Consider the following 12,990-nt stretch of genomic DNA (forward strand, 5'->3'; position numbering starts at 1 on the left):
TAAAGATTAAAAGAGAAGGTGTGTGTGTTCTTCTGACCACCTGTCCATTTGTGCATGTGCTTGAGTGTGTGTGTGTGTGTGTGTGTGTGTCTCATTTAATGTTGTCCAAGCGCCTGCTAATAAAGGCTTAATGAAGTGCCATGGATATATGGAGAGAACTGTCCACCCTCACAGATGTGAAACTTAATGAGAGAGTGTGGAGCCTTGTGCAGAAGCCAGCCCAAGAGAGAGGATGGCCACCTGGCATTTATAATTGTACGAAGACATGGAGGTGTTGCTTGTGTGTGTTTGAGGATTTGAAAGGAGTGAGCAAACACTTGGTCACTGTGAGTGTACAAATGCCATTGTTTCGGGTGTCCAAGTTTTTTATGTTCCTGTTTGCAATATGCAGGTGAAAGCAAGTGAGGTGTAAATGTATAAATTTGTCAGACCATTTGTTTTGACTGATAATTGTAGGCTATTTAATGAAACTGTTGTACTGCTAGAAAGAGCCTGGGTCGCTCCATAGATTTACACTAGTGTGTTAATCAACAGCTAATCTTGCAATAAGCAGGCAGTTGTACAGTTAAATCTTCACATTAAGCCTCATTTCTCTTATTTCAATTAACTAAAAGGAGGCGCTTAGAGGAAGCTTAGGAAGCCAGCTGCTGGCTCTGTAGCAGCTCATCTCTCCCTGAGTCCTGGGTAGCATTAGTCTCTCTGCAGGGAGCCCTGCTGCCAGCTAGCTAGCCAGCCACAATGGGCTCATTCTTAACAACACACCTTAGCCTCAGGTGAGAAAGTGGCACAGTGTAGTGCTGCTGATAGCGCTCATTAGTCTCTGGATTAGCCCTGATTAGCCTAGCCGTTACTCCCTCTGATACTCCATGTTAATGTTAATTATGCATTTACCACTTTACCCTTTATAGACAAGCTGTGTGCCTAGTTTTATTAGCTTTATATTCTCTCATTACTTTTTCTTGGCTGCGGCTTCAACATCAGTTGCACTGCATAGCATTTTTCTCTTCAGTGACTGAATGTAACCTAAATCAGCAGGTTTTTGTCGTACAACTTTTGACATGTTGCTCTTGATAAGAAGTGGTGATATGGATGCTGCTATTTGGGCAGAAAATAATCATCAAAAGTGTGTTAAGATAGGGTACAATACCTACCTGAGAGCATAATTAAGGGGGAAGAACCTGATTTTATGCCCAGTCAAGCAAACAACTTTGTGTGAGTTTAATAAAAAACATAGTTAACTGGCAGATCAGAGCATTAAATTTATTCCACTTGAGTTTTCATAAAGCCAAACCACAATGAGTGTGACATTAAGGCGGCGTGAAGGCTGTCACAGGCAAGTGACAAAGTGAAATTGACTTTGATGAGACTGAGATGAGGCAGAGGAGCCTTTAACTCACACTGTCCTTTCATCTCCACCGTCAGTCACAGCTAGACACAGAGGTTGGAAGAGAAAGATGGGCAAGAAAGGTGGAGGAGGATGAACAGATAACCGCAAGCAGTGCAGGAGAGCAGCAGAGGGGGCTGAAGATTAGCGGTGGCTTCTGTCGAAGTAGGTTCCATGCTGATTTTCAGTGGCAGCTGTACATGCTGACTACAACGTCTGGAGATGCTGACACAAATCCAAACTGATCTGCTCGATTTTGGTGAAATTCAGCTCTCACCGGTCTCACAGTATGCTATAAATGTCTCTCAGCAGTTCTGTAAGCAACAACAACAACAAAAAAAGAACTTAGAAACATGTGTACGTGTTCTTGTGGTGTTTATACAGCCACTGTCTCAAAGTCACTCCTCTGGGAGACAATATACCTGAGTGGACATTTTGAACCCATTTCACGCACAGGGTGTACTGAGTGGACATAAATGTTCAAATGGTGGATGTTTGACTGACAGTTTATCCTACTCCATGTTTCTTACGTAACCAAGCTGATTTACGTTCACCTAATGCAAACCACTGGAAATGTGATTCAAAAGAATTCAGCAAAGCTTGTTTTGTGAGAGAGAAAAGGATGCCGTTTTTGTAAGACAAGACAATCTGTTCAGTTTTTCCTTCAGTTTTTGAAGTAACCCATATTTTCTACCTGAGATAGCAGTGCTTGCTAACCTGGATGCCATGAGAGTGTGGTCAAAGATTATCTCTGTACTTTCTGCCAGAAGAAAGTACCAGTCAGCTCCTTTTGTTGGTTTACCTACTCCTCTTAAGTCCTTATGCTGGTTGTGTGAAGTGTTATGACAGATTTCTGCCTCTCAGGTTTGTCTCTGTAACAGTGCCCTTCACAGGCAACCTCAGTAAAACGATTGGTAAGAACTCATCACAGGCTATTTTGGGGTCACTTGGTTTCTCTCCCCGGTACTCTCCTCGTTTAAGACATCAAATTAGGAAAATAGGTCCTAGAGTGCTTAAAAAAATGGAACTTAACTCTGTTGATGTTACACTAATCAAATCTCTTTTTTTTCTGCCTCCCTCCCTCTTTCCCCATCTATCCCTCTCTCATACAGGTGGAGCGAGAAATAGCTATTCTGAAGCTCATAGAGCACCCGCATGTTTTAAAGCTACATGATGTCTACGAAAATAAAAAATACTTGTAAGTATCACCAGCCGATTGTGGTCCAATGTTGATTTATGTAAATATATATATAGTAAATCAAAAATATGCATACATATTTATACACATCTAAATGATTGTAAGTTTGCATGAAAACATTTGTGACCCACAAATATCATTATTATCTATTACTAACTGCTCTTATGGATGGCATAAATCTCACACTTCATTTTGTTGGCCCGCAGAGCAGTTTTGATTGGTGTATTATGATTAGAGGGCAACAATGATAGCCTTGGAGGGGCGGCTGCTCCATTAGTATTGGCATGAAGCATTTAATTTGGTCGCGAACGCTACGGGACTGCTAATAGGGGGAGGAAGTCTCCGTAATGTAAACACCATGACACGCTTATCAGAGACAACACCATTGCATTAAGAAACATTAGCCATGGAGAGTGGCATCCGCATTAGTCTGCTGCAGTGGCTACACAGACACACACACACACACACACACACACACACACACACACAAACACTCACAAGCAGGCGCATGCATAAATCTATTAGCTAACTTTAATAATGGTGTGTGACAAGCACCACACTAGTTTATAGTAGCCCTCTTGATCTACAGAGGGCTGTTTGTCAACTAAATTCGATCATCTTGAGCTTACTGGCCAAATGGGATTGGACATGCAGTGCTGAACATGTCATCCTTTAAAATGATAGGAATAGCAGAATATTGTGATTCATCCTATAATTGGATTATTAAAATCACATTTTGTGGCCATTGCTTCATCACTTTTGACTTTTGGTCACTAGTAGCATCACAGAAGACAAATTGCTTTACATTTATATCACCAGTACACTCTGTGCTTCACATCAGTGTTGAAATGAATATTGTTTAGATTCTTACCCGGATATCTCCACTTGAAAGCCAATAATTGGTAGACATATACCGCGTTTTGATGTCACAGTCCAAGAGCTTTTAAGATTTATTATGCTGCTGGCACAGATCCCACCACAAGCTGTTTAAATTGGTGTGGTGTGTGTGTACAGGAGGTGAGGGAGAAGTGGGAGGAGTTTGATACATAGCCCACCAATATTTTATTTAAGCATATTTCATTGCTAGAAATGAATGAATGATCACATCGTGATGTTGGAATAAATTATGCATCTGAGAATGAAAAATGGTTGCGGAAAAATATGCTCAATAGTCTTAAGAAACCATATTGCGTATGGGTACACTTAATTTGCAATAGTCTTGCTATGAGCGGTTTCATTTCAGATTAGCATGATTAGTTGTAACACATGCAAGACCAGGTCTTTTAAAGCTTGCCGAGCTAGTATTGAGAGACAATATAGCAAAAGTTGTTCAAAGTTGCACATTCAATGCATCCTTGCATTGATAGAAAATATATTGGTGTATGGTATTAAGAATTGATTAATAAAATAATTATACAAGCTGTGCAAGAGCAAAGTATATAGCATTTATAAAAGTGAAGCCATAGCATAAGTGGTAATCCAGTGATTTAGTATTGAAATTGTATTAGGTTATTGTAGATGTAATAATGTGTGCCCTACTACTGTGGTCTGGTTGTTAGCTATTGAGGTTTTGCCACAACTAGCATTTTTGGCATTAAGGTTTTAGGGTCGTTTACTGAGCACACACTTCGTAACACTATAGTGTTATCTATAAAAATGAAGAGTTGCATGTAGACACACACATCCACAACAGGGAGAGAGAAAAGAAAGAAAGTATTTCACCGCCTATCTGAGTTTCAATTTGTCCTAGTGAAGATCGAGGGAGTTTTAGCACAGGATATACGAGCAGGCCAGTCCGGAGCAGGGGCAGGGCACTGCTGGCTTTCAGCCCACAGATGCAGCTTTAGGGCCGGGTCAGCAGTGATTCATCTCCACCCTGTCACCTTCGTGCCCCAGTGCAGGAAATTGTCTCCCCTATAAGCCCAGCCACTCTTATAGGATCGAAGGCCACCTGAAGTGTGGCTGTGAGAAATGTAATGGCAGGGAAGATTGCATGTAAATTTATGCATGTTTGTGGAAGAAAGAAATTACAACAGTAAAGTCTTAGTAAAGTAAGGAACTTGATTTTCCAGTACCTCTTTTGCTTGATTTACAGAGTGCTGAGACAAAGACTGTCAAGAAGCGTACAGCATCTGTACCTTAGCAGAATTCACAAGCCCCTAAATCCCTCATGTCTGAGAGCTTTTTCCCACAACTTTTCCATCTATGAAACTATATCATTCCTCCGATGCCTCCCATCAGAGGTCAGAGTGCATTTCAGAACCCTTCACATATATTGTAATACACAGTTGGCATGCTTCACTCTGACTGTGGGGACAGCTTACAGATGACAAAATAAAAAATAAACAGTATGACTTTGGGTAGATCAGTTCATTGATCCTCTGTGTCTTGTTTGCGTATCATGACTGTGAGGGAACTATCTTCTCCACATAGCTTTCTCAGTTTCTTTTGGCCCTTCCAGAGGGCTCTGTAGAGAACACAGGTACTTGTTTCTGTCCCTGCAAGTGAAATCTTTCTTCTCTATGTGTGTATGAGAGTTTTTCTGCAGCTCTCCTTGTTTTATCTTTATTTCTTATACAGATTTCCCCTTTCTCTCTCTTTCTCTCAGGTACCTTGTACTAGAACATGTGTCTGGTGGTGAGCTGTTTGACTACTTGGTGAAGAAAGGCAGGTTAACACCTAAAGAGGCCAGAAAATTCTTCAGACAGATCATGTCTGCCCTGGATTTTTGCCACAGTCATTCCATATGGTAAGTGAAACGATCTACATGCAAGAAGACTTGTTCTAGTTGCATGTAGTTTATTGATGCTATTCATAGATGCTATGCCAGGCTTTATGACATTAGGAGAACAAATATTATTTTGACACAAATTATGGTAAATAAAATATAGGTTTTACTATACATTGGTAAAAGTACATTAAAGTATATGAAGTATAAAAAGCAAATACATCCATTTAATTGAATTTAATACAGTTCAATTTATGTAAGATGATGAATGGTTAAATAAAGTTTAAATAAAAAAAAATCTATGCATGAATTTATGAAATGGAATCCTGTCACCATTTACACTGATAGCTTTGTAGTACATGTTGTTCTGGTACACAGTCGTACTTCAAAAGTTCTTCATGCCTTTCTGCCCAATAGAGAGTAAAAACCACAGGTTTTACAAAAATATTGGAGGTACAGCACATACATTTAAAACGATTGAACAATGAACAAATAATAAGTTCTCAAATAATGAATTCTACAAATATACAGATTATTCCTGAAGTGAATCTACAATCTAAATGTAAATCAATTTATTCATAGCTTTAGAGTGCTGTTTAGTTTTCAAACCACTGATTCAATAGATTACAGAACTGAGAAAACCTGATATTGCTTAGTATGAAAGTGTTTATATTTCCTCTTTTAACATCCATCTTAAACAGCTAACGCTGGTTGACACATGTCAGATAAAAAGAGTCATATGCACAGACACAAATCGCCTCATATCTAAAAATATTAGTGACTCTATATAGAGTACAATTATATTTATTATATGGAGTGAACTATTTCTCATAAAATGTCTGAGACTACTAATTATGGTTTATTATAAAAATCAATAAAAGCATTGTAGCACAATATTGTTTATAAATGTGTTGTACGATATATTATGCATGATATATAGTGTGTGTGTACATACACACACACACACCCACACACATCTTTATGGTTTGGGGGAAGATTTAAAGACGCACTTATTTTCCAGATAAATTGCTTAGGTGTCATTTTTAAAGCAGAGCAGTGATTTTTGTGCTAGTACACAGTACATTTCCTTACTATGCTCTGATCAGTGTTGAGTGCTAGTATTTGAAATTTGCTTCCAGTTATTAATGTGACACATTGTGTTTGGCTTCAAGGGGTAATTTAACTGTTTACCAGCTCATAGACTAGAGGTAATCATATATACTTCAGAAGTCAAACCAGTCAGCAGGGAATGATTTGGAGCGCTAATGTGTTTGTGTGTCTGTTGTGTAGTGTTAAGTGGCAGCGTACGTATCCATTTGTCGCCCTAAGCAGAGAGTTTATTTCCCTCTTTAGAGAGTGCATGCATTTTGTCCTCATGTGCCTGCATAGCGGAGCACAAGGACCATAGAGCAGAATGAGTTCAAGTGTATTTATTTTTACCTTGGTCACAAGTTAATCTCCAGCGACTTTGCAGAAATGGGGATAAAAACTGAAATATGAGATGTGAACAAGTGGAAACCTCCAGGACTGAAAAGTGGAGCCACGGCTGAAGTACCTTAAACTTGCATTCCTTCTAGTGGTCAGGAGGGCACAACTTCACTGGTTGCAAAAAGAAGTCCGATTGTATAGAAGTCTATGAGAAAATACTACTTCTGACTTGCTTTATTACCTCAGTAGACATTTTCCCTATGAGTTTATGGTCTCAATCAAGTATTCTTTGACACAACATGATGTTCATTTAGTAAATTATGGTGAAATAGATGATAAAGCAGGATGCTTAAGGACGTGGCTACCTTGTGATTGACAAGTCGCTATCACAGCGACCTGGTCACTTCTGGTTCCAAAAAACAAGATGGGGAAGGCCAAAATGCCAAACTCAAGGCTTCAAAACGGTTGTCCACAAACAAATGGGTGACTTCACGGTGGCTAAATGGACTTCTTTAAACTGTTTATGGATAGGAACAAAAAATAGAACTGCATACTAATTAGTAATCAGTTGCAAGAAAAGATAATACCATATACTACACTGTTTTATTCTCTCAATCCTATTTTAATGCGGTTCTATTTTCTATTCAGTTACTAGTAATTGTGTTTATACCCCTTCTTTTACTTGCTAGCTGGAAGAAAGGTTATGTGCTAATCCATAATTTAAACCAAGCCATTGGTTTATTTAGAGTCCGTTTAAAATCAATCAAACGGACAGATTTTTCTCAAATCAGATCTGCAACAAATTAGTGAGTTTTTTTCTGGCAGAGAAAGCCCAGAGTAAAGACCAGGGTGATAATTGACATTCATGATGATCATTTATGTGATTCCATCATAACTTTTGTGCCAGGGCTATTGTGGCTTAAAAAGCTCGGGAGAGAGGGTTTTCTTCTCTTCTGTGCACAGTCTGGTATACTTCAAAGTTTCCTGAATAGCTTTCTGCTGATGATGGAGGGGAAACCAAACTGAAAAACAGTTATGGTATAATATTCCCTAGACCCTGGTGTTGAGTGCTACAGTAAATGCCTAGGAGATAGATTTGCATAATGTTGCACGGGCAATTAAAAGGAAAGAATTAAACTGATTTGTCATGCAATGATTAGGTATAGTTGAATTTTTGTGTTGATATGCTTTTTTTGCACAGTATAGTTTATAGAAGAGGCAATTACATTTTGGCTGCTGCTATTTAATAATAAAGCCATTGTGTGAGCTGTTTTACACAGTACGAGCTGCTACATCCTCCTGTCTGAAACCACTTTACATTTTACTGATTATCTCAGCGTGATGTGCTTGGGTTCAACTATTAAACAGGTAGTTGGTGGATTTAAAATGTGAATTAAAAAAACAGAAGATAACCCTTATACCACTGGAAATAGAACAAAACTGTCCTACCTAAGGGAATGAAAGTTAGAAATCTCTTATCAGTATATTACTGACTATGAGAACATTAGGCCAATTAGGAGAAAGCATCTGGGACTGACATGAAGTGCATGCACACACATTATCACAGATTATCACAGAGCTTCTGTAGTAAGATTCACTAGCAGATTTATCTCTCTCTGTTTTACTTTGCTGTTGCCTCATTGTCTTAGCTCCTCAAATACCCACACTAACACTCTTAACAAATGATGCCTTGTAAATATATCATGAGGAGGATTATTTGGGAGAGTTGCTGTGCCCACTCGCCCTCCTACCAACCTTTATTAGGGGCGAATAGACAGACAGACACAGCCCTTTTCACCTCCCTTCTATACACACTAATGAGATCCCAGCATCCCCTCAATTTCTGCAATCATTTCTTCCATTTCTACTTGCGCAGGGGACCTATACAGGCCATTAGAGGTGCTCCCTTTTCTCTGTGATTCACCGTGCAGAGGGGGGTAAACACATGCTCCTCAACCCTCCTTTTCTGCACACCTCCCATTTTCGCTTCTTCTCATTGCCTCACGCTTCCGCCCTCCGCCCACGTCCTATCCCCAAATATCTCTCTTGAGCCAGATTGATGTAAGTCTGGATGTGAATGAAAGAATGTAGAGGGCTGTTTATGACTCAGTGGTTCCTCTGCCTGATTCAGATGGCGCTCTGATTTAGACAGAGTTTTCTTTTTACATGGAGGAAGAGAAAGAGACAAAGTGAGACACACAAGCATAGCTGACGAGGGAGATGAGGTAAAGATAGGTATGGGTCGGGTAAAAATAGATGTGGGAAAGGAATGCGTAAAATATATTTTTAATGCTGAGGCAGTGAAAGAAAGTCTTCATTGTATGTTAATATAGATCCAGTGTCAAACTATTCTCCTCACTCCTCCTCACTAAGACTTGTCTTGTGTCTGGATATCATTTCATAAGTTTGCCAATGCAAGATCTTTAAATTTATGACTCAGATACAGAGATAGAATGACTGACAGACTAATAGATGAGACAGAGATGGGACCACAACCCCCATATAATGACGTTTTATCGATCCTTGTGAAAACCTCTTCAGTCCCTCTGCATGGATGTCAAAGGTCAGGGTCAGCTACAGAACAGCTCTCTTAGAGCACAAGGTCACGATAACAAAGTGGATGCATCAAAGATGTAGTATGACATTGCAGATTATTCACTTCCACATTTACCTGAGAGGGAATTCCAACAACAGCTTCGGCTGCATCTTTTAAGTTTTGACGTTCAACAAAATACACACCTACTACACAGTACACACTCTCCGGAGAAGTCGATGTGGCAGTCTGCCATAACTGCAAACACCCAACAGAGACACAGATTGATTGAGAAAAGTAAAGTGTATTTTCCTTGAACACTTGACAAGCTGCTTGTGTGCTTTTTACCCAGCTTTTGAACCATATTAGCGAATGATGATGAGAGGTTAAGTTTACACATTAGAAAGAAACAAAAGAAAAATAATAAATTACATTTGTCAATACATATACGTGTGGCTACCTTTTTACTGCACTTGAACTTACCATAGAAAGCACAGTATGCCCTGATTTCCTGTGATAAACCGAATGCACAATGTCTCTATTCTCATGTGAGCAATAAAGCTATATTGTATTGATTTTTTTCAGTGTTTCTGAAGCTGTAGTGAGACTGTACCCAGGATAGAAGGTCAAGTGTGCCAGGGTTGACACCAAACACACCCCTGTGTCTCTCCCCAGTCATGTTGTCCACCCACTCCCATCACACCATTCGGTCCCTCACCTTTCATTTTCTTCACTCATATTTGCATGGGTGTGAACAAACATGGAAAAAATAGCACAATTTCACCCTGACCACAACACACTCAGTCCTCTTTCTCAACCCTATTCTGTTAGAGTTTGTTTAGTAATGACTCTGGCCTTTCACATTTTAACTCTTGCTTTTGATAAAAAGTGACTGTGTGTGGGTAAGAAATAAAGACAGTCTGTCACATAAAGTAACTGCAAGCGTGCCACCAAGTAAGACGGCTAGTGCACACTGTCCCTATAGCTTATAGCTTCACCTTGCTTGCACACACTGATTTAACACAGTCACACAACTTCTTATCCCCAACACTGATGTGCACATTATTACCGCCACCTACATGTGCACAAACCAACACCTGGTCTAAAAGTCACATTAAACCCACGCAGTGGCATAAGCATGCGCATCATCCACCTCTCTCTCTCACCCAGTGTCTCCCACACTCCCTCTGTCATTAGCTGCTTTATTCCTCTCTTCCAGGGTCTTAGAAAGCCACATGCGTCCGTCTATGTCATCACTTGTTTATAGCTGCACAGAGTGAATTCAATAATTAATTAATCATTGTCTTTTATCACAGTGATCCACAAAAACCAAGTAAATTCAATACTGGTAATACAACAAAAAAAATCAGTTGAGATAGTGTAGCAGAATCTCTACTTTTTGTTTCCATCCACTAGCTTTTATGTGTTTGCCATTATGAAAAATTTAGTACACTAGCTGTTTATCTTAATGCACCCAACTCCTAAAGTTGGATTTAAAGAACTGGATAGAAACAATAATTCACTTTTTTCTCCAGATTTTCTGGACATCTGGCTACAATTTCAGGTACATTTGAATGGATACCTGATTACTGTTTCTAAAGTTTTTTTTTTCATCAATTATAATCTTTCTACAGCATGCAGTTTGTGTAAGCCCATTTGTCATCCTCTATCTACTGTACATCCATCCCTCTATCAATGGCAGCCACTGTGGCTGTTTGTTGACATTTTTAGGAGAGTTTCCCAAGATGACTGTCTGTCTGCCTCCCTGCAGAAAGCCTGTACTTATAGCGTATCATCATTATGGCTGATGGCTGCTAACAACACAGAATGGAAATCTTTTTTCTCTCCTTGTCTTTTAAAATTTTCTGTTATTTTCTTCTCCTGCAAAGCCAGTTGAAGCACTGATGTGTAACTGGGTGAGAGGAGAGAAGTTGATGCTGAGAGGAGGTGGAATGGAGAAATAGAAATGGGATGGGTAAGATGGGTATGGAAAATGGAGCAGGAGGAGTGAGAACAAAAGTAGGAGGTTGGTTTATGAGCTTCATTTAGGGCTAATGGGCTGGTGGTTATAAGGGGCAGCATACTAAGGTGGGAAGGCTGGTTGAATGAGGAAAGTTATGAATGGAGTAAATGGAAGGTAACATAATTGTAGCAGCAAAGAGAAGAAAAAAACAACAGTTTGTTAAGATGATAAAGATTATGTGTAGAATAAAGGTGGTAAATGTTGTAATTTTGAACTGGTACAAAGGGCTACTTTAAGAGCAATGATGCACCACCGTGGATGTCAGTATTAGATGCCTGATGTTGCTCTGGGTTTTTAATATCTATGCCATTCCTTTACTCCAATGCTTTTCTGACAGCATGTCTGTTTATTCTGCCTTGAAGGTCTGCTGCTCATCCTATCTTCCCCAGTCAAACTACGCTGGATTAAGAGCAAACGCTGCATTGCACACACATATTTGGCACAACAAACCAAATAGTTTGTTTATTACAGATCTAGCCAGCATTGTAATCCCACTTTTAAGTCACTGTATTACATGCAGCAATGCATTACTTCCCCAGTGTTGCTCAAAACCCCACAAGAATAGATATAAATGCCCCAGATGGCACAAGGAATGCTCTTGTAACCAGGCACTGGAGAGGCAAATCTTGTGTGCAGAAAATAGCTGTGTGCCTTCTTCTCAATTCTAATCCAGTTTAAATGCAAATTAAATGAAATGAGACTACTGAAATGTGTAAGGCATCAGCGTAAAGAGGCAGAAAGTATTGTACTATAGCTATCCAAGTGAACTACGAAGATCATGATGAGGTTGTGAGATCATATGTGACCAAAATTGTAATCATGTGAGAAAACAACTTCAGCTTTGGCACTTAAGGAAATAACTGTCTGCATCTGAAAAGGTTCTTTAATGGATTAATTCCAATTCCCAATTAAATGAAACCTTTGTTGAAGACTATATACTGTGTTGTTATCTCATGGGCAATTGACACTGGTAGTTCATTCTGGTTTTTGTAACCATTGCATGTTTTGTAATATGGTATTACAATGATTATACAAGACAGAACCATAAAATGGTGATTATTCTAGTGGTCAGAGGGCTACAAATTAGCATCAGCTAGATAGCCTATATTTGTATATTTTTTGTTATTTAACAATGTTTAACTGGATTGTCTTGTTAAATAAACAAACAATAAACAGCTGTTGTAAATAGAAAAAATAAATAAATGCACTTTATGTGTAATTTTATCATGGTGCTGTTTTGGTCTAGCTAACAGTGTAGTGAAGGATGTGTAGGTCATTACCGACAATAGTCCTGTAACAAGTTTTCTTTGTAAATGGGATGAAGTGAAACTTTTATGTGCAACTGTGACCACACTTGAGTACCTTGCACCCACAAGCACCCACCTGGCCTTTTTTTTTTATTTGTACCTTGAACAAATTGTGTTACAAATGTGGTACATTGGATTTTTAACTGTGTTACTTTGAAGACGAAAAATAAATTAACTACTACATCCCTCAGTCACTTGTTTTAAGCAAAAATGCAAAACAGAACAATTCCATTAGACTGCAAAATAAAGGGGGGTAAATTTTCCTCATTGCTTTTAATACACAATTAACCCCATTGGCTAATGAATGATTGTGCCTTGCACATCTAAGTCAGCAGTCAGAATGCTGTCCTCTTTTGCTAATGCGATAGAATATTAGCCTAAAGCATTTT

The 12,990-nt window shown here is 39.0% G+C and overlaps 1 protein-coding gene across 2 annotated transcripts in view; it reads left to right on the forward strand.

The window, feature by feature from the left end:
• The window catches only part of brsk2a (BR serine/threonine kinase 2a), a 165,208-nt gene that overhangs the window by 115,972 nt on the left and 36,246 nt on the right, over positions 1-12,990 (forward strand). For both annotated transcript variants that reach the window (XM_046036661.1, XM_046036662.1), the window contains exons 3-4: positions 2,497-2,582; positions 5,191-5,331. In XM_046036661.1, the coding sequence (XP_045892617.1) occupies positions 2,497-2,582; positions 5,191-5,331 (227 nt within the window). The remainder of the gene's footprint in view (positions 1-2,496; positions 2,583-5,190; positions 5,332-12,990) is intronic.

The sequence above is a fragment of the Micropterus dolomieu genome, linkage group LG22 (assembly GCF_021292245.1).
Source record: "Micropterus dolomieu isolate WLL.071019.BEF.003 ecotype Adirondacks linkage group LG22, ASM2129224v1, whole genome shotgun sequence".
Taxonomy (NCBI): Eukaryota; Metazoa; Chordata; class Actinopteri; order Centrarchiformes; family Centrarchidae; genus Micropterus; species Micropterus dolomieu.